This window comes from Aptenodytes forsteri, unplaced genomic scaffold (genome assembly GCF_000699145.1).
Source record: "Aptenodytes forsteri isolate BGI_AS27 unplaced genomic scaffold, ASM69914v1 Scaffold413, whole genome shotgun sequence".
NCBI classification, from domain to species: Eukaryota; Metazoa; Chordata; class Aves; order Sphenisciformes; family Spheniscidae; genus Aptenodytes; species Aptenodytes forsteri.
Window position 1 is genome coordinate 106,419 of NW_008794372.1, and position 23,248 is coordinate 129,666.

The following is a 23,248-nucleotide window of genomic DNA, read 5'->3' on the forward strand; positions in this document are numbered from 1 at the left end:
AAGTGCAAAAGACTTAAAATTTACAAGATTTTAAACTGTCGTCAGAACAGACCATGGACATGTTTTTCATGTAAGAGAACTATTTTTAACTGTGAAATTAAACTAAAAGTTTGGCATTAAAAGAAAATATTGCTAACTGAATTTTACTGACTCAACAACATACCCAAATGAAGAACCAGTGGAAGAAAACCAACAGTAATAACACTGAATGATTTTCAGCCATCTTGGCTGATTACACAAGTGTGCTATCTTCAAGGGAAACAGAAAGAAGAAAGTAATTTTCTATAATTTCCAACACAATATTTAATGAAAAGAGAGAAAACACATCTTGTTTTAAGTGACAGGAAAAAACAGAGGGTTTTAAAGTTCTTTTGTTGTTGCTTTGGTTCTTTTGTTTGTTTTAGGTTTGGGTTGTTTTGTAGTTTGGTGGTTTGGTTTTTTTAATTCTCAATTCTCCATTTCTTACCGAGGACGTGACTACAGAAATCTGCACTCTAAAGAATATTCTTATCAATGTGATCTCAGATAAGCACATTTTATTTTTTCCACACCTCATGGGCTTGTGATGATCCTGACACGCACAGCTCTTTAAGTACTTTGAATTCAAAGGCAAAGAGCTTCATTTATCTATTAGAGTTAGGACTTATCTGTTTTCTGATGCATCCTGTTCCTTACCTTCCATGGGTATGGAAAGCATTTAAATAAGGGGCTCTGAACCCACACAGCGGAGGCTGCAAAGACCTCACAGGCAGAGAAGGCACACAAAAAAGTCTTTGTTTCTAGAAGAGGGGGATTTAAGGGTGTAGGAGGAGGGGCAGACAAGTTAAAAAACACGGGCAACGTAAGACAATAAAAAAAGATCTTGCCGTCCTATAATATGGCTTAGCTTCACAATCTGCAGAATACAGTCAATTGTAACAGCTGCAATATGCTTCTGAGAACAGAGAATTAGTGGTCTTCAAATATTACACATTAAATGTTTGACTGTCCAAACTCAACAGCAAAATGCCTGTTCTGTACTGTAGCAGATAATACTTGACAGTTACTGAAAAAAGTTTAGACTGCTGTCTACATCCTTAATGGAAAAAAAAAAACAACCCACCATACAAAAACCACAAACCAAGAAAGAGGAACAATTACCAGTCATTGGTGCTGGAGAGAAAAGGCCAGCAGATTGTTAACTCCTCAAACATAAAAGGCTAATTCTCTCCCAAGATTCTATGCCAATTTAAATCACACGTCCCAGGGCACTGACAGTTTGCAGTAACACAGTACCTTTCCCCTATGCAGAATTACATGCAAAGATTGCTGTAGAACTCCCTTAATGATTAACAGACACAACTGAACGTTTGATGGGTTTTCTTTTGTATTTATCATTTCACCCTTCAAAACTAAAACTGATTTTAATCTGCAAATTTAAAGATGTTATTTATTTGAACAAACAACAGCAAAAAAGCTCAGGATCTGAGCATACTATAACTTACTGTTCTTAATAATAAGAATCAATGTTTTCATTGAGGGAACTGAAAAAGAGTACTTGTCCCCTTCAGCTTCATTTGGAAACTAAACAGTTTTTATGCATAATTTTTGGCTATGGCCAGGTTTTTGAATGGTGCTAGTCTGCAGCACTGCAAAGGCAAAAATCCTCTTTGATTAAACTGAAGAGAGCTGTGAAGAAAAAAAAAAAATACCAGCAGGATTTGAAAGAATGAGTCTCGGAAGTAATAAAAACTTGTTCCAAGTGGCTTTTTTAGAGAGGCTTGGTACAACAATTTGTTGTTTAATCAGGATACAAGTCATGTTTCTGGATTGCATTCTTTACAATGCATTGCTATATTACTTTAAGGAAATCCAGTTGCAGTTTCATAATGCTGCTGTTATAAAACAACCTAAAAATTAGCACAATAAAATATTCCATTGTTTTCAGTCTCCAATTAATCTGAGAATCCTGGAGCGTAGAGTAAGGGGGAAACCTGAAACAGACCGGGGTCTGGGCTCATTTTGCTGTCTTAAGTGTACAAGCAACTCAATGTCTTAGTCAGGTAAAAAGAAATATTCACACACTCCTGAGCTGGACTCCTGGTTAAAAAAAGATATATCCAATGAAAATGCTATCTATTACAGAAGCATGTCCAAACTACAGATTGATTACTCTGTATTTATCAATTACTTGTATTCAAATGAAATTCGTATTTTTGTTCTTCTATCACTACGGCACCTGCTGGTTAAAACAATATAAATTAATTTAAACAGTTCTTTGTTTTCTTTGATAAAGCCACCATTGTTTTTAAAAGTCTTTCTGTATCCTAAAATGCAGAGGTGCAACAGCTGGATTGATTGACCACCACCAGCATCCACAGACAGACTCTTAACACACTGGAAACTAAACTGGAGTAAAATGCTGATGCAGTTGTTCGTGGATCTAACTTTTTTCCCCATAGAAGTCAATAGCAATATTTATAAAGCACTTTCACTCAGTGTATGCCAGTTTCAGAAGAACTGAAATATTCTGGCCAGCCAGAAAAGCAAATATAAATGAGATTCAGCAGTAGTGTAAATAGCCATAAGAAACTTCTGCTCAGTGCATGCATATAAAACAGAACATTTTCCATTCTTTAAAAAGAAATAAATTTTAATTTTGCAAGTCTAAACAATTTTTAAAATATTTGTCTTTATTTTTAAATCTTCATACAGAATGGAACTGACAGTGTAAGTATTAGTGCTACAGAAGAACTACGCAGGACATGCTGTATAGGACAGATTATGAGAAGAAATCTCAACTAATGTCATCTAAGTTTAAAGTGTATGTATGAAACACTGAAGACTACAGAAAGTGCAGGACTGAGCTCATCAAGGCCCCATATCTGTCCACCAAATATCTGGCAAAATATATTTAATCAAAGCTAGTCTGCATTTTAGACCAAAGTTTAATCAGCAAAGAGTCTACATAAGGGTATTAGCTGCAAACAGCTGCAAACACTGCTTAATCACCACATAGTACTTCCTGGGTTAATTAGGCCAAAGCACATGCTTCTGTATAATTTCTTATAAAATAATACAAAAACTTTTTTTTTTTTTAATGCAGGTTTCCTTCAATTTATTTGAGGGGAACAAACCCTGTGTATATGCATGTGCACATCTGCATCTTTTTTTTAATCTGTCATAAGCCCATTAGAAATGATTAAACAGGAATTACAAAATCCAGTAAAAACTACTGTAATTAAAAGAAATAAAAAGCAACAGTATACTGTCAAGAAACAGAGCAAAATTGTTTTCTGTATATAAAACTGAAATAGTGTTTCAACATGACTGAGTTCAAGGATTAGAGTATATAATTATTGTGTGTGTATATATATTTAGATTACAGATAATGAATGATGTGTTTAAAGAGATGCACCTTCAATTTTTAATGTAGTATGCTCATTAACAGAGACATGCAAACTGCAGTGTTAGACGGATATGGTGGAAAAAATTACCCTATTAGGAGTGCAGTTTTCTTTCACTGTCACAGCTGTTCTAGCACAACACTGGAAGTATGCATTATTTTTACTGGCATAAAGACACTATTACCAACAAATCTCCTTTCTCAAACAGGATTAAATTATTCTGAAAACAAAACCAAACCAAACCCAAAACAGGTATAAATTTATATAAGCCTACCACCCTGACAATTTCTTAATAAAAGTGGGGGGGTTCCCCCCCTTTTTATTAGTATACAAATATTCCACATAAAGTAGATAACTACATCCTTACACAATACTTGTGGACAGATTTAACGATTTCTTCAGTGAACTCTGTTCAGTAAAAAGGTCTAAATATATCCTGCTTTCGAGCAAAACAAGATTTCATTTTCTGATATGATGATGAACAACTAATAAGCATTTATTATCACTACCATAAGGGCAGCATCCCCTATTACAAAGGGATGCTTACCAGTGAAATTTCATCTGCCTCTTGCAGATTTGCAATGAGCTCACTTTGACACGAGTCACTGGTTCACTGAAAAGTGATGCTGCTCCACCTGTACATGTTCTCTGACACACGTACCAAAATACAGAAGTCTTTTTCCCATCTTAAGTGATCTCCTGAAAGTCGTCTTCTGGAAAAACAGAGACAGGGAAGTGGCAAGTCTAATACCAATAGACCTTTCAGATGAGTCAAGTCCACTTTGTTTTAGAGAGCACATAAAGAAGATATTCCATTGAACTTTGAGATCAAAACCAACTGTGGCTCATGCTCTGCTTTTGTGCAAAAAGAGTAGGCAGATCTGGAACTTAAAACATCTGAAACGCCACTGTGACCAGACATAAGGTCTGGGCTTTTTTTTGACCAGACAAAGGCCAAAAAAAAGTTTTCCAGTCTAGGGTTCTAGTTTTATCTTGTCCACAAATCTGCCTCTGGCAAGGCTCCTACAAACTAACTTGAAGAAAGACATATTAAACAAAGTGCTAGACAGGTAAGGGATAAGAAAGCAATACTATGGAATACTTCCTCTTAATTTCCCATACTTAAAAATTAGCAGATACTCCGAAGGTTAAGTGCATTTCAAGTTTCCTGTGTGGTTGGTTTTAGTGGTTTTTTTAAATGGAAATGATAAATACATGTTTCAGTGACGTCTACAGGTACTTTTTACTTCAGTATTTCTGAACAAGCCCTTTTCATTGTTTCAAAGGTATAATGTTCTTACATTACAAAAAAAAGCAGAAAATCCTGACGTGCATTCTCTGTACTCCTACTGTTATCATCGCTTTTATTCCTTTTCCTATTTGTGTAGTTCAAGCAGCTACTGTACACAAAGCCCCTACGGCACTTTCCATAATGATATTAAACACTGTCTTGCCTTGCCTTCCCCCTCATCCAAAATTCATACAGAACTTCAAAAAACATTAACATAATCTCTAAGTGGGAGTGATAAAAATAAAGTCGTGGCAATGATTTCAATCCGAGGTCACATCTTTTGCTTCATACCCCATATGGCAGCTCCAACATTTGAAAGAACAGAAGGAAAAAGACTGGGCGTGTGTAACGCCGGTATGACGACTAGTAACAAGCCTATAAAACTGAAGTCTGGAATAAAATAACAAGAAAACTGAAGCACTATCTTGTTTTACCCCAATTCCTGCAGACAGACTTGTCTGACTACTCTAATGGAGTAGTACTGTTTAAACATAAGACTTACATTAACCCAATAGAGACACAGAAATCAACTGCTAGTTGCCAGTATTTTCCCACTTCAAGTTCACCATCCCATCTTGGAATTTAACAAATTAAGTATCCTCAAAAGGCAAATTATTTTAAGTTGCATTTCAAAAACAAGTCCTATCATCTGCAAACTTAAACAACAGTTAAAATCCCTTTAATGGTATTTGATACAAAAGCCTATTCCTGGAAACTTGTAGCAATAAATTTGAATGATTCCAAACTTCAACTGGTTCTAGGAAATTTAATTTTATTGAAAATGCAGATGATGTTCTAACTTCACCAACTCCAGCCACTCAGCATGCACAGCTGACCTGCTTCCTACCCAGACGTTCTTTGACTATCAAGAAAACACATTAACTTATCTGGAAGGCTTAAGAAAAACAGTACGATCTGTGAAGAATGACCAATGGACAATAGCAGAAGCTAGTAAAAGACAAAACTGTCCAAAACACAAGCTCAACCTGACAGTCCAATTCTCTTAAAGAAATAACCTTCCAAAAAAAAAAAAAAAAAAAAGGTAATTTGAAGCCCCTTACTACGAGGCTTGCAAAGGCACTGAGAAGGTAGGACAGCATGTTTGTACCAGATGCTCCACTAGACAAAGAATCCTGCTGACACAGGCCTAAGGACCCCCCCTCCCCCCCATCCCCATTCCTTTGATCCCATGTCATCTTTTATGATTGCCAGTGCTTGGCACGAGAAGACCCTCCTTTCATACATACTTAGTTCTTTCCTAGATTTTAAAGTTTGTGAATTCTCCTAATGCAAAGCTGTTCTAAAGTCAAATACGCAGACTTGAAGGATCAACATCTGAGCCACAACAAGACTTCACTGCTGTTTAAGTGGTGTAGCTGAAGACCTCAAGCCCATTTCAAAGATGTTAGATCTGAGTCTTGGAACAAGTTCTTATCTTCAACTTGGAGCACTCAGGTTTTAGACTCAGCCTAGTCCACAGCCGGGTATTCTGACAGGGACTCTTATCTGATGCATTAGTCTTAAAAGCCTGCTCCAAGAAAGAATCCATATTAACTGCATCCTTTAATTGTCCATTTAAAAGCATGAATGCAATACCCAAATTCCCCTTACCAAGTAAGTCAGTAGGTGTGTCCGTCTAAAACAATTTCTTCAGACTGATACTCCTTCCTCTCTCTTTTCTAGCCACATTAATGAAAAATTCCCAGCACTACTTTAAAAAAAAAAAAAGAAAAAAGAAAAAAAGAAAAGAAGAGAGGTATATGCACACCTACTAGAGAAAATAAAGGTGAATGCAAAGCTTCCATCTGATGAGGAACACAGAGCCGTAAGGGCTGTCTCCCTGGTAGCTGGGAGTTCAGAAGCAGCAAGGGCAAAGACTCTTCAAACCTTCTGTTTCTGAATACTGGAACAGAAGAGTATGTTTGCACATACCATTCAAGAGCTTTATTGTTTTCAGTGGTTCTTCAGATCAGTGAAAGTGGCAGTATCAAGGAAGAAATTAATTTCTCCTTCATTTTCAATCAACATTAGTATCACTGTAATAATCAAAAGCTTCAACATTGCAAAGATGAATTTACCTAGGATTGCTTCTGAAAGTGTTAGTAGTCAAAAAAATAGTGAAAACTAAGCCCTTATGTTAAAACACAGGAATAGAAAAGAGCATGGTGATCCTCAGGGGGGAAAAACCCAACAGGATTTTCAACCTATATTAAGCATAGAAAGGTAAACTTCTGAGTCATTCACATGCTATTTAGGGTCACAGCACATATTTGTTGAGGATCTCCACATGATAAATAATGCAAGGCTCAGTAAGTTAGCTCTGTCAAACAGATTTTTTTCTTCTTTACTGGAGTGACTTAAGGAGGTCACAAGTGAGAAAGCAACAGGAATAAGATTTTGTATTTTCTTGGCTCAAATGATAAAAACATAAACCACAATACAATGTGTACAACTTAAGATTTCAAGGAAAACTCCTTCAAGCTCAACAGCAGCTAGCAGCTTGTCTCTATTTGCCATCACTCTAGATCAGAAGAGCCCACATGCTTTTTTTTTTTTCCCTTTCCTGCCCCTTTCAGTTACACTTGAGCTCTTTGACTGAAAAGGTCTGGAACAGATTAAAAGTCCGACCACAAAATAAAGAGCCTTGGCATGTACTCAAGCCTGTCTGGGATACACATACGCAGTGGGCCCAAAAAGGGAAGCTATGCAGCAAGAAACCCTTATGCAGTCTTTTGGACATTTCTTTCAGTTTAACTGCACAACCTTAACATTTGGTGGAGTTTCAGTATGCACTATGCACATAGTTTTTGCCCTTACAGTTAGACCATACTATTTACAGGAGTACAAAATAGTTCTGAGAAACAAGATTCATCTCACTCACAACCTCTGTCAATTAAAGCCTAGTTACACTTGAGCTCTTTGACTGAAAAGGTCTGGAACAGATTAAAAGTCCGACCACAAAATAAAGAGCCTTGGCATGTACTCAAGCCTGTCTGGGATACACATACGCAGTGGGCCCAAAAAGGGAAGCTATGCAGCAAGAAACCCTTATGCAGTCTTTTGGACATTTCTAACTTCTTTCAGTTTAACTGCACAACCTTAACATTTGGTGGAGTTTCAGTATGCACAAGATAAATAGTTTTTGCCCTTACAGTTAGACCATACTATTTACAGGAGTACAAAATAGTTCTGAGAAACAAGATTCATCTCACTCACAACCTCTGTCAATTAAAGCCTTTTCCACACTCCTTTATAATTCCAGCTCATCATTGGGAATTATAAAGTAATACAAAGAAAAGAAAAATACATACCCTGCAAGATTACTTAAGTAAATATAACTGACTTGCCTCTTTTAACTGCAAAAGGAAACACCGATTTTCAAAATGACTGCTTCCTTTTCAGCCTTACTCACATATTAAGTAATTGTGAAGTTGCAAGTTACCCACACACTCCTCTTGCAACACACAAACAGGTCTGCCAGTCTGGCTGGTGTTAAAGCCAGCATGGACATTTGCCAAAGCTGACAACCTTCAATATACGCCCCACCTTTGGGCTCAAGTTGCACAGTGGTTCAACCTGTGTACAAACTGGTGAGCAGTTTATAAACAGTGTGTGACAATCCGGTGTTCTCCATAAGAGCAAATGGGTGTTTAAAGTAAGCACTCAAACCTACAAAACAAAAATGCTGAAATTTCCAACAGCCATTTCAGAAAAAGAAAACAGAACAGCGACTGTTGAGTTTTGCAGCTATGTGTTTATATGGCATTCATGGAGTTAATGCCTCTCCCAAAAGGGGCCCACAGTTGTTGTTAGGTCAACCCCTGTAAAGCTTCAAAGGCTTTGTATCCCCTCAGCCTGACCTACTCAGTGATCTGCACACTGTTTTCATTTAGTTGCACCGAGTCCAAAACTAAAGCCTGAAAACCACAATGATCTCTTCTTTTTTTTACCCCTACTGTTTTTTCCATGGCTCTGGAAAAATAACTAAAATCCAAAGGAGTTGAAAATAGCAAGTTATTGGGAAAACAAATCAAGGGCAAATTAATACAGCTAATAAAGCTTACACACACAGGTCATGGCTTTACACAAAAACTAAAGCTGTAATACCACCTTAAATACATCAGAACAATCACCTGGTCAATCTAAAACTAGTTTAGAGTGTCTTAATATTATATGCTATTGCTATTCATAGTCATCAGTGCCAATATTTTATTTAAATGTTTGCAGCTCTGCTTTCCATATAGATCAAAAACATTGTAAAAAATATCAGTTCTATTTTGTTAAATTTTTACATGTAGACTTTGTGATCCCTACTTTACTATTTCTATTTCCAGTATTAGATAGTCTTTACCCCTCAAAAAGATTATTAAAGTAGAAACAACAAAACTAATCATTTCTCTCCATATAGTTTAAAACAAAAGTTTTGTCATGATCATCACTATGACAAGCTGGAATTATAAGCTGGTATATGTTTCAAGTGTATTTAAACAGCATAAATTATTATTTGACAATGCCCTCTTTAGGATAGAGCCAAGGAAAGTAAATATTTGTTTGGGAATTAAAAGATTCTTCTGTGGTAAAGTTTTGCAATTTTAAAGGGAAGAATGAGCTTGGCTGTCTCTAGGTAAGTAATTTCTGAATGCCACCAATTTTGGGAACTGTATGGATCATATGGCAAAATCCCAACCCCTAGCATTAGAAACTTTGGTGACATACACTCCTACAGGATATATGCTAATCCTTTTTTTTTTTTTAAATAATGATTTAAATAAGGTCTCCATAATTCAAATGAAAATATATTTTAATCGTACTATAAAAAGTTTTCAAAATATGCCTGCAAAATTAAAGCTAAGTGAACTGAAGCGAATCAAAAATTCTGAAGTGAGATGAACTTTTACCAAAGCGTGGGTCAAGCCTTGGGTCTAGCCAAGATGTGGTCTTGTTCTTATGGTTTATGTAGTAAATTTCTCCATCCTGGGTCATAGCTTGTTCCCATCCATCGGGGAGTGGGCCTGCAATATAGAAGGAAGGAGTTGATGGCGGGCTCTTGTTTGCTCCAGCTGAAATTGATCTAAAAAAAATTCCAACATTTTACATATATAACAATACATGAAACAGAAGAGTTTCAAGCTCATGCCTAACATTTCTGGGATAAGGGCAAAGAAGTGGCGGGGGGGGAATCAAAGAAAAGAAAGCACTTATCAAAGAACAGAAAGCACTTCTATCATTTTGATTTAGGATTTGGAGTTTAATTTTATAACTTGTTTGCATCCTTTCATATACTTTTGACACTACCTTTTGCTACAGCACTATAGTACAAAACCAGCAATAAGTCAAGCCTGCCAGAATGAAACCAGCATGAGCACCAGGAAAAAGAATAAGCATAGAAATATTCTACCTTTCATGGGAAAGTTCATCTAGTGATTAAGACCCAGCAGCAGCAACAAGGTAACACTGACGAGATCCTGAAATATTCCTCTATCTTTCACAAACAATTTCAAAAGTGACAAAACCCGTTTTCCCTTTACCTCATACCATAACCTTCTGTGAAAGCGTTAAAGCCTTAAGCAAGCAAAAACACAAACCTGAAGAACAGGAGGCAAACAAGCAATGAAAAAGTAAAAGTAAGAAAACACCAGGAGCAGACATAGAGACACAGTGCTACGAACAGCAGTGCTACGCCTCTATGAGCAAGAAGGCACAGGCAGGGAAACCTACATTTAGGAAATGGTACAAGGGAGGTAGGTGATGGTGTTCTGGAGTCCAGAGATAATGTCTGAACACAGAGTCTTGAGGTGTGTTTCCCTTATGCTCCAAATCGCAGCTTTCAAGAAAACCACCTTTCATCGCTATACAGTTCATAAACCACTCATTCCCATCTCTATATGATCATGTACATTCATCTGTATTTTGCTTACTGAAAACTATTCTTAAAGTTACATTCATCTCATCTGGCAAGTGCTTTACAAATGTAAGTTTTTGAATTCTTATACTCACATAGATACGGACTTTTAAAAATATCTAAATTAGATACAGGAAGATCTTGCCTGTATTGCTTTAGATTTAAGTACAAACCTAAGATGATATAGCAAAAGATCCACTACAAATGTTAAGAATGTAAAAGAAATTAGAACAAGGCCTGCTGCCGGAAGCCATCATATTTCACTTCCACTCTTCCTCAGTGTAATGTAGTAATACACTAGCAAAAGCCATCTGACTTGGACTAACAGACCATTCTGTATAATGTAAGATAACATTAAGTATGCACAAACATCATCATTTCACATGAGATTCAGATATACACACAAAAATATGTGTGTGTATCTGATAAATACCTGAAGTACCTACTATATCCATGTTCAAAGTACATTAGCTCTTTGCCTGTCATTTTGTCCTAAAGTCATGCTTATCATGGATAGATTAGTTTGCTTAATCTCAAAAGATGTTCTTGAAGAAATGTCAAAAAGAGTAAAATAATCATTCAATTGCATTCCAGTAATATCCCAAGGCATAACCAGGACAAGAATTTCTTACTGGGGTCTTTGAAGATCCCCTGCAAACCCCATTTCTAATTTAAATTCTTGCATTTTGGCTCAGAAAACTGTGCCTTTCTCTAGCAACCTCACTACTCCACCACTAGAGCTACAGGTTTTCGAGTGAGGAAAAACAGTGATCTAACCATCGGACATTTCCTTCCCATCCTTAACACTCACAAGCTTTAAATGCTGCATACAAGTAACAAGAGTACCTCAGCTTTTATCAGAGGCTAGTGAACAGAACAGGCAAGAAAGAGTGACAACACCGCAAAACATTCATAAATCCTAACATATTCACAGCACTTCTATGCAGTATTGAAAGCTCCAGTGCAAAGAACCCTGTACTTCGTTACCATACCCAAAGACCAGCCAGCTCATCAGTGAGATGCTATTTTGTAAGACTGGGGCACGAGCACAGTGACATGCCCCACATCATCCAAGTGGAGAAGCCAATGAAGAACCAAAAATGTTCCTTGACTGCTAAGCCAACACCCTAGCCTTGTGGGCAGACCTTCTCGCTACCATTCTCCTCAGAGTCCTTCTAAGCCACACATCGCTCGGAGATGAAACTCAGCAAGAAATTTATCTTTTGAACTGCAAACCCAAAAAACCCAGCTGGCTCTAGGAATAACAAAACTAGCCTTGGGGTGTCAGTCCTGCTGAACACTGAGTAAAGCATATACTGGTCCAGCATGTTCCTCTGTAGTAAATAAGAACCAAAACGCCTTTGAAGCAGGATGCCAGGAGCTGATCAGTCCACCTACCTGGTGGAAGAATACTGCTTATTAGATTCAGTGATCCGATGAGTACTAGCTTACTAGAGACAAAGCTAGGCAAGGTTGTCTTTCTAAATAAAATGCACAGCTGTGGACAGGACAGTAAAGGTCTGTCTGGTCACCTGGCTGTCACAGTAGCAAGTCTTCCTTGCTAAGTGCCATCAATGGCTGCAGAAACAGAACTTTTCTCTCTAGAAACTTTTGACATTAATCATGACGTTGCTTTCTTACTTGGCCAGTAAACTGTTCTCGTGTTTCTGCTGTCAGCCCTACATGTCGAAATGTTAGTTCAAAAATTGATTAGTACTGCTTTCTGTAATTCCTACTTGGTTTTGTGAGCAGTTGTGAAACCAGAAGACTGTCAAGTCTGATTTTGTAACTGGCTGTCTGACAAACTCTGTATTAGAGGCAAGTAACAGAGGAAAAATGGAAAACCATGGTGAAGAATAGCAGACATTCACTCAGAGTATCTAGGAAAATTCCTGTGCAATTACATGTCCTTTTCCCCCAAAAGGCTCAATAGGAACAGAATTCCCAGCATTAGCTTATGTTTTTAAGTGACTTAAGTTATATTAGCTCTATATTGCTGCTCTTCAGACCTTCTCACTAACATTTCCATAGTTACTGTAGCCCATGTTGTACAAAACCAGCCATGCTGGGTCTAACCATTTAGCCCAGGCACCTAGCCTGGGGTGATGGACAGATCTTATTGCTGAAAGCAGACCATTTAGTCACTGTCAGACTCTATAAACTTTTAAATAAAGCACTGGATACACATATAGACCCAAAAAGTATATACAGTGGCTATGAATAGTCACTTGGCCTCCAACTACCTCAGGTGATTTCTTGAGCCAGATTCTGTCTACTTACTAGGTGCCAAAGCATCTCTCTTTCAAGTACTTTTCCAGTCTCCCCTTGAACCTTTGTAAACATTTAGCACCAACAATACCCTTGTGGCATGGTCTCCTACTAGTTTTGTTTGATGCCTCCTAGGTCAATTGACTATAACCACAACCATAAGCTTACAATTCTATGAAATTATTTGCACAGGGAGAGACAACCCTTCTAGGGAACTCACCACTTACTGCAGTACTTTTAAAAGATAAGGTTATCCAAAAATTAGATTCCAATTTCCAAATGTAAGCTGGATGGTTACAGAACTACTGATAAGGCATACCTCTGTAACTAAATATTTATATAATGCTGTAACTTAACATAAATACATGTAATTTTAAAAGTCTGTGTGCATGTCTCTGGTGCATACCTCCATTTTTTGTGAGTTTTTACTTTCTCAATATACCATTTTTGCCATGAAACAGAGTCTTGAACGCAAAGCATAGCTCACTGCTGGCAGATAGAAAGCAACAGAAAGAGTAACAAAAGCAAAAATGTATCTCAGCTATGCTGGGATACATTACTTGCAAAGTAAATCTTGCAAGTCCCTACAGTTTCTGATACATAATTGTAAAATACATAATTGTAAAATAAATGTAAATAAAGCTGTATTTTATCACAAGGTTAATGCATATTAAGAGGGCATCTGTATATAGATATTAAAAGAATATGCATGGACAACCTAGGAACTGGAACACCTATGTTCAGCAGGAGGAATCACCTTCACCTAATACAAACACTGATCTCTAAGAACCTTCCTAATCTTCCTCTGTGAAAGCTGAAATTTTTCCCTTCAATCACTGTCACTGTGATTCCAAAACTTTTAAAAATTATATAAAAGTCTACAAAATTTACCTGAAGTCCATCTTTATTCTGTCAAATCAGTAAAACTTACAAAAAACACTATTAAAAAAGGGGTGGGTTTTTTGCAGATGGAGAAAGAAAGGAACATTACTGTCATGCAGATACTTGAGTTTCACAACAGACTGTATGTAGTGTTGACTGTACACAAAGCAGAATTTGTAGTATGACTGGTTACATAGAAGAGAAACCTGCAACTGAAGTGAGCAAGAATTAAGAGAAGAGCTAGAACTTGTTTTAGTTATTGGCATGTTCCTCCTTACCCTCCTGCCCACCAAGGGGGAAAAAAAAAACCCTCAAGAGTTATGAATTCGAGTGTCCCGTGTTCCTACCAACCTTTAAGATGGCACTATAGCCTTCCCCTAAGAGGCAACGGAATTACAGTAGGTCTACAAACTTTCACCAGGAAGCCCAATTCAAAACTGCAATGTAAGAGGGAAGACAAAAGAGGACAAAGACAGGTAATCTGCTCCAAAGCTAATTATCTAATGTCTATGCACAAGCAGAAGAGGCTAAAGTAAGCAGCGCTGTCAAGCGTGATTCAGGAAGTAGTAGTATCTGAAGACTGGATGTATATAAATATAATTACTATCCCATCTCTGTTATATCAACTGTAATTGTATAAGAAACAGGCATTGTTTACTTTCAAATTTATAACTTTACCTCAGTAAGAAATGTATAGGAGAGGTTCCTCAGAAGAACAACGTACCATTTGTTTTGGGGTTTTTTTGTTGGTTTTTTGTTTTGTTTTTGTTTTAATCAAGACAGAACAACATAATTTTTCCTGTAATACCTTTAGGGAAAAAATGGTTAGAAACACACACAAAAAATCACAACAGTCAAGACTAATTTTTATATACATGTTGTATATAAAAGAAGTAACAGGCCTGTTTTATTTCCATTATTGATGTGAAGATGCAGTCCTATTTCACAGAAGATTAACCAACAAATGGCATCTAGCAAAGCACTGTGTTTCTCTGCATACATATGGCCCAAACCATTTTAGTTTTTGACATGTAGCAAGCTAAGTTCAGCAAGACTGAGACAAAAAAAAAAAAAAAAAAAAAAAAAAGAACCAAAACAAGCAGGAAAAAAAACCCAACCTCACTTTCCACATACTGATGCCCTCCTGTAAAGGATGTATGCTTACTAACACTCATAAAATAGTTCATTCACAAATTCATGCCAGGAACAGATGAAGCTGGTTCAGATGCCTATTAATTTCCTTAAAGAAACATAACTTGCAGCAAAATACCTGGATTCTCATCCAGTCTTAGCTGCCTCAAGAGGTGGGATTTCTTAAGAAAAACAACTTAAAAATCTCAACCTCATGCTAAACTACATCTTCCCTATGCCAGTTTTGATTTTAAACACTCTTCTGACTTGCCTTCAGCCTTACCACACCTTCTAGTTTTGCTTTCTTCCCATTTCCCCTGAGCTCCACTTATCCTATTTATCCAGAAAAGACAACAGGTTTATCTTCAATATGCAGACAGCAGCTTTCTCTTTTCTCTCTCCCTCTTCAGTTTGTTTTCCTGTTCTTAATTCTAAATAGTGGAAGCTTCCAATGGCTTTCAAGACAGCTCCTAAAAATCTCTCTTACGTTTTACCACAGCAACTTTACTCACAAGCTCCTATGGCAGTCTGCAATTAAATATACTAAAACTTGGACAGTAGCCCTTAATCAGAAGTTACAATTACTGAGCGCTGTACAAGGATGAACCGTACAGAAAGGAAAACATTCTCCCTTGTGGCATTTCAAACATTTTTTTGCAAGTCAGTGACCTCCAGCTGTCACAATACTTGCACTTGGTTTTTCCCAATATCTTTCATGAAAGGCTCTCAAAGCACAGGGGCATGTTTCATTGCCAGCAGTATTTCATAACAGGAAACTTCTGTCTTAAAGGTCTCAACTTTATTTCCCAGTTCTTGAGGATGAATATCCTAATTAGAACATTAAGTAGTCATATTTATGACATTAGCACTCAGATTTAAGTTCCACTGTGCTGAAGTGGTTACTTGATTTTTCCATTTCTCTCATTCTTTATGAGGCCACCAAGAAAGCATAAGTTACCATGAATTCAGCAGTAAAAAGTAACAGAACCAGATATAAGAAACTTTAGTAAAAACAAATAAACAGTCATAACTTAAAGTTAGTACATAAAGATTTTCCAAATCAGGTATCAGAAACAGAATCATATACAATAAATACAGGTTCAATATTATTTAATTCAAAACAGACTTTCATTAAATGCAAGTAAGTTAAGAGTAAGCAGGTGCATCCCAAGAGCCAGTTCCAAGTCATACTACCTTCAACTGATTTAAGCTCAAAAAAAGCAATGCCATGTAAACTCGTAACTTAATATACACAGAAGTTCTGATTTCTTCATGCACTTTATCAAATTCAGAGCACTGGGGAAAAAAAAACTTTACGATATTTTCAGTTCATATTCAATACAGTATCATCTGTGAAATTAAAAATAAATGCTTAATGAACTTGTATTCAAATAAGTGCTTTCTCAAGTCACAAGACAACCCACTTAAACATCTCAACTCTATTGCATGAGCAACAAGATCTATACACGATCACTTGCTCACACACTTATGTCAGTGAATGACACGTAAATTCTTAATTTTCTTTTTAAAATAATCCTCATGTACCGATTGCTAGATTCTCTTTTAGATTTTTACCACTTACAACTAACCAGTTTATTTTTCTGCTAAGGACCCTTCATTTCTTTCTAAGTACATAATATGAATCCTACTTCACCATCAATATTTTTTCCTGTTAATTCTTGATACAACAGAAGTTTCGAGGAGTTATCTTTAAACACAGAATTTATATCAATATTCAAACAGCAAGCATCTAGTTTTAGCACAAATCAGATATGCCAAAAGGCAAGACGGATCGAGGGAATTGTTTCCTTTCTCCTATTCCCTGTTCTTCAGAAGTGTCCCTGCAAAAACATGTAGTCTCTATTGCTGCAGGTTTCCTGGGATATATTTACAGAAAAAATAATCACAGATATTATATTTTCACATCAGAGCCTGAGATCTTAATTGCCCCGAATCACGACTTCCTGAACTTGAACAGGACTCTCATTTGTTCCAGGATAATCCAACCTCCTGGCCTAGCCAGCAAAAAGTTTGATTAGCTTCCCCTCCAATACTCAGTCATGAAAAGCACAGTTTGTCATGCCTGTTAATCTTTTGGTATTGTCCGCAGCATATGAATTGCAGCATGAAACAAAGCTGTCTAAATGGACAACAAAAAGCAGCACCAGAGAATAACCTTTGTGAAATACAGGAACAGCAGACATACACAAAATACAATCAGACTGTGAGAAAAGAAGTAAAACATGAACCTCAGCGACAGACAAAAGGTGACAAAGCATAGGGAAGAGCACAGCAGTCAGACTAGCACGGCACCAAATTTATCTGCTTGCTTTTTGCACCATCTGGACAAGAGAGCTCTGAAAACATACAGCGGATTCTATAGCAAGAACAAGCACACTTTACTGCTGTCTAGTGACGGCCCTCCCAGACTAGCTGAAAAACAATTCTACATTCCATGGAAAGATATCAGACTTCCTCAGCTAGAGGAATAATCATCATGATACAGGATTTTCGAAGTGATAGGAAAATAAGAGGAAAACTAAAACGTCTCTCCTTCTAAACAAGATGTTCCAAGTGTTTGCTTTATTCATTTAGGGAAGACAGAAAAAATGAGATGTTCATAAGAAATGTAGGAAATGTAACTGAATGGGAGTTTACCAAGTCTAGTAAGTGAGCAAGGGGAGGCAGAAGAACACTGCAGAAACACAAGAGCTTTAATGTAAATTGACACTAATTTAATGGAAATTCTGGTCTTCATCAATTTAACAGCATTTTCAGTCAGAAGAAATTAGACAAAAATTCTCCTTCTTTAAATGTTTGAATCATCCATTTGAAAAAATAAGAACACAAACCAAAGAACTACAGGATACTTTCTGTTGACATCATAAATATACAAATTCTCTTACCTTAAGTATCAGTCTCTTGCTTGACGCATCAAGCATCAACAAATTTAAAGTTTAAAACCAGGATAACTAGAAGGGCAATTGTGAGATTTGGACTTCCCACCCCCATTAAAATAGCTAGTGGTATCTTCGTTTGTATTATCTTTTTGATAAATACAAATTTTGCTTACCTGATGCCGAGTTCATGATGTTCTGCTGCACGGAAGGACTGGTGGGAGCTGTAACATTCATCTGGGAAAGCATGGCCTTCCTAGGATCTTGCCATGTTGTTGTTTGATCAATGTGACTAAGACAAAACAAAGCAAGAGTTAGGACAGTCATGCATTCACAACAATGACCTGCTAGCACACAAAGTTTAACAGCAAAAGGTTAAGCCTGCCAACAACAGCCACATTCAAAACCAAGCAAGAACTGCTTGGATTCTTTCCAAGCATTACAGTATGTCAGATTCTCAAACCCTTACTCTAGCCACTACCACTTCCCCAACAAACAGCTACAGTGATAAGAGCTAGAGCAATGGTGAGATAAGGCTCAACATGAATATTGTAACCTAGACTGTTGTTCCATAACTAGAAGTTGTACCCTTGAACAAAACATTCTCTTCCTTTTCTCATTGATTAGTTACTTGTCATTTTTAAATGTGACTTCAGAGCCTTTCAAACCAAGCCAGTTATGTCTGGAATCTCAAGCATGGTCCAGTAACTTGGCATGATGAGTTCATATTCAGTGCCTAGGGAGTTGTAATGAACTAGCTAGTGAGTAATCATTAGTGTTCCCAGACTTTCTGTGCATAGACCACATCCTCAGATTATTTGATGGACTGCTCCCCTCACCACTGACAATCAAACAATCTCTCTGTGGTAATTTAAGTAACCAGTCACACTAGAGCAGTAATATGAAAGTGATGTGCAGCTGCCTTTCAACTTCACGTGAGAAGATGAGGACAGCTGGACTGTCAAGCACCTCAACTAGCTCTCTGCAGACCCTAACTACAAAACTTTGGGAGCTTAGATTTATCTGTTTTGAAAACCTGGGAAGTACATTCAGCACTGTCATTCACAAAAGTATTCAATTCAATGAAAATACAAAAGTGTAATGAATGATTACTTCACCTTTTGAGTATGATTAGCATGTTTTGCTAATGAATAACAAATGCAGGCTATTCATAACAAGCATCAACATTATCTTGATGCCATTAAGCAACACTGCTCCAAGAAGTACACATGGACAAAAATAAAACTACTAATACACACTGAGCGTTGACAACAAAGCTTGTTATTGATTCATTTGGAACTGGTATCAATTAAAATTCATATTCAAGTAGTACTGTTATCAATTAGGATCCAACGCATCATTAACTTGGTACCATTCTTTCCTTACATTAATAATCCTTAAAGTTACTTTTTTCTAGATTACATGGAATGCCCTTTTTCGTTTCCTTCAGCAAAAACACAACATTTAAAGCTGCAATATAAATTCTATTGGTGATCTGAGTTCAAAACTAGGTACTCCAACTGATACCTCTACTTTGTACCCATGTCTTGCACTGTGTTTTGTATGTATCTTGGCGGATCAATGCGTATTTGTACTGAACTATCAATCAGGCTGTAAATTTTCCATCTTCTTGTTGGGACTAAATAATAATTGTGCAGTAATGTTCCCAATTCACAGTTTCTCTTATTTTAAGGCATATTCAAGTTTAGGGGCTGGTACTGTATTATTTTAGACATCCTAAAGGGATAAATAATTCAGAGTTGGGTCACCTCAACACCAGCATCTTTGTGGACACTGACATCTGACCTTGTCACCCTGCTCTCCACCAACGATAAAGGAACCTAAATAAGCACTGTTAGGATGCAATTCATTTGATCAATTTAAGGAACTTATTGAAGGTGAATCAGGCCTATTTTCTCCTTCAAGAAGAAGGGAACGTAAGTTAACTAGGTCAAATACATTGACATTAGAAGAGATGAATCCCAAACTTTGTTTATGTATTTGCATGACCACAACATCCAAGAGCTCTGGTCATAAATTAAGACCTCATCATAGGTCAAACTGGATGAACAAAACAGTATTATTTTCTCCCTGCCCCAAGCAACTAATTGCTATGCCTAGAAACTTACTAATTAAACCCTTGACTCTAATTAATAAAAATGTGCTCCACTGAATTAGTAAATGTTTTTAACATGTTCTTTGACACTCAGAAAGCTGGTATTTTCCCCCCAAATACTAAATTTTGTAACTACTTCATTTAAAACAAGTGAGAATGAGTAGATACAAATTCAGAAGATCATAAAATGGGGCAGTAGTCACCAAAATAATTACTTATGTAGAATTAGTTATCACCTTCTAATCATTGAAGGGACTTTCTGTTATAAGGTAGAAGGTATCACAAAGTGGCTTATTAAAAAGTTTTGGTTTAAGATATGTATATTTTACCCTCTCTAAACATACACACAAACAATTCCAGGTCAAAGAGTTACAGACACACTGTAGCAGGGTCACTAAATAGGCAGGAATGTTATTTGTAGAAAAATATAATAGTAAACAAAGCTCTAATCTGTCTGTATGTGGCAACTAGTGCCAATTTTCCCTTGTGTACAGGAACCCCCCCGTTACTACAGCATTAATTAAAATGGTGTCACTGCCATGTTAGTTTCCACGATACAGCTCATTTAATACAGGTACTATTAAGCACACTGCATCTTTGGTTGCCTATGTTTTCCAATATTCAGCTCCACTGAGAAACATGCCACATGCAGCAAGACTTCTTTATTTCCTTTTTAGCCTATTTATTTGTAAAACAGGGCACAACATAGTAAAGACTGCCCTATATATACTGGACTATACATATTCTCCAGTATGAAGGTTTATTTTTTCCACTTTTCTGCTGGTCAGTTTTGCAAAGCAATGAAAGCAGGTAAAGATAATACAGATGTAAAAACACTGCACAGTAATGCTTCACAGACTGTGTTTAAATTACAGTACCAGCACGTGCTACTCCTCCCTTCTATTTCTGATTTGTTATATTTACTCAACGCAGTTCTGGTAACAGTGGAAACTGGGAAAACACCACTGTACCCATGATTACACATTCATTTATTTCCATTTAACTCCTATAAAAACCCATGTAATACTATGAATTTGAAATATGTACCTTCAGTAGACATTTTATATAGCCTTTGTTTTTATATGCTATTTGAGCATAGAGTAAAAAACAGAAGGAAAAACGTTGTCTCACTGAGTTACAGAACCATTTTTGCAGTTAACTGTAGGAACGCACTGAAACAACATTCACCAGCTTTTCCAAACATATCTGAATATGGGATAGATGAAGGGACTATGGAAGAAGCAATTCTAAAAGTACCTCCAATTTGGAGCACAAAGACAGCATTATCAATTCCTCAAGACTGCTTAAGCATACCACGCAAAGTATAGTTAATGTTCATATGGAGTTGTTAACATGCATAGCTCTTTTAGGCAGCAGCTTCCAACTTTTCCCTAGCTGAGTATCACTTGAGAAGAGTCAGCATGTTCCTTACTTTACCAACTAAACTCCTACCAGTAGCCTTCTCAGAGCAAACAGCCACAGAAGAAAAGTCTCAAAGTAAGCAAGCTGATTACATTAAAATCATACTAATAATAAGGTTGGTTCAATAAGGCAAACTCTGTCCCCTCCCACTCAGCTCTGTGCTTCCTGACCTACATATCCATTTACCCCACACCTTCCCTCAAAATCTTTCTCTTCAACCTCCCTCAAACCACAGTCCTTACACGTATCTTACCTGCTCCATATCCTGAGTTTGTGAATGCTATATACTAAGAAACCACTCAAAACACATCACAACAGATGAGTTCTTTTCCACAACTTCCAAATCATGCTCATCAATTTACGGAATACAAAGCAGGCAAACCCCCACTTACACGGATGAAATGTTTAAATAAATCCTAGTACTACAGGAAGGAATATAGGTCTTCATTTTGTTTAGTATCTGCAGCATGTGCACCAGGGTAACTTACTATAAACACTACGTATTTCTCATTATCAATTTAAGTATGGAAACAAGACATTCTCCACAGGTAAAGATCTTTCCCTGTTTTGAATAGCAGCACAGAAAAGGTCTAAATGGACGTAACAAGAACTCTGACACCAACACTACATTATCTTTCCCTGCACTAATTTTTTCCCCCCATAGTAGCTGCATTACATGACAACTGCCCCAATCCTTACATTCAGTATCTTCTATTTTACGTGACCTGAGCCACATCTTGATAAAGCACTACTGTCAACCTCAAAATTTTTAAAAAATATTAGCAAATTATAGCAAATCAATGAAACCCATAAATCAGCCATTATGTTTAGTACAGTACTATCAAATTAAACTTAAATTCTACCTACTCATGAAGTAGAATCACAGCTCTGTACTGTGTGCACAGAACAAAATGAGTAAACAGTCTTGGAATTAAAATCAACATCTCTAGGACAATCAAGGAACATAAGACATTTTACCTCATAGAATAAATTCTCAAATCCAACAGCTAGCTATCTGACACTATCTCTTATTGTTCATTTACGTCTAGGTAGAGCAAATCCTTGTTAAATCAGACAAATGTTATATAAAGTAAGAAAGTCAACTTAAACTGTACCATAAATGTAGGTCTATGGTAACAGGCCTCAGAAAAACAAAGCTAAAACACCCAGAACATGCTAAATATTTGTTAGCAAACTTATGTCAATTCTGCTATCAAGAACAAGCCACACCACCCCCTCATCCTCCACCAAAAAGCACTTGCAAAGTGCTGTGCATTATGAAGAAAATTAAGCCGCCTCTCCCCACCCATCTCCAAGTTTTACAGTCATATACAAATTATTTACACATTGACAAGAACAACTTTAAAGAAAAGAAAAATGTTCTCATTTTACACACGCAAAGAGCATTTCTGCAGTTACTAAGAATCGGAATTTCTAATTGAAAGAAATCTTTATTGCCATTAAACACTATCACATGCCTGAAGATTTGTCAGATTCAATTTCTAACCTGGTTTTAAAGAGTTGGTGGTTTGTTGGTTTTTTGTTTTGTTTTTTTTGGGGGCTGGGGTGGTGGTTTGTTTGTTGGGTTTTTTTTTTCTTAAAGTACAATGGAAAAGAAGTAGGAGATCCAGAGACCAAAAAAATCATATTCATTACTTTTTATTGAAAATAACCTTTAGACTCTAATAGACTAATAAAATAAAACCAATCCTAAAACCAGAGAACTGATCTGCCTTTGCACAAGGTGTGCGTCCTGGTTTCGGCTGGGATAGAGTTAATTTTCTTCCTAGTAGCTGGTACAGTGCTGTGTTTTGGATTAAGTTGCCTTTACAGAACAGATATGGGGCTCTGGAACTTGAGGGCGAGGCAAACGAGAATGTAGAGGAAGGTCCATCCAGGAGGTTCCCTAGGGTGAGGCAGTCAGCCCCACGCATTATGACTGCCGCTGCTAAG

General features: G+C 36.9%; 1 protein-coding gene across 1 annotated transcript in view; it reads right to left on the reverse strand.

Moving 5' to 3' along the window:
- The window catches only part of YAP1 (Yes associated protein 1), a gene marked incomplete at its 5' end in the record, with an annotated part of 95,474 nt that overhangs the window by 24,586 nt on the left and 47,640 nt on the right, over positions 1-23,248 (reverse strand). Inside the window, 2 exons of the mRNA XM_009287730.2 lie at positions 9,576-9,689; positions 17,934-18,049. Coding sequence (XP_009286005.1) covers positions 9,576-9,689; positions 17,934-18,049 — 230 coding nt within the window. The remainder of the gene's footprint in view (positions 1-9,575; positions 9,690-17,933; positions 18,050-23,248) is intronic.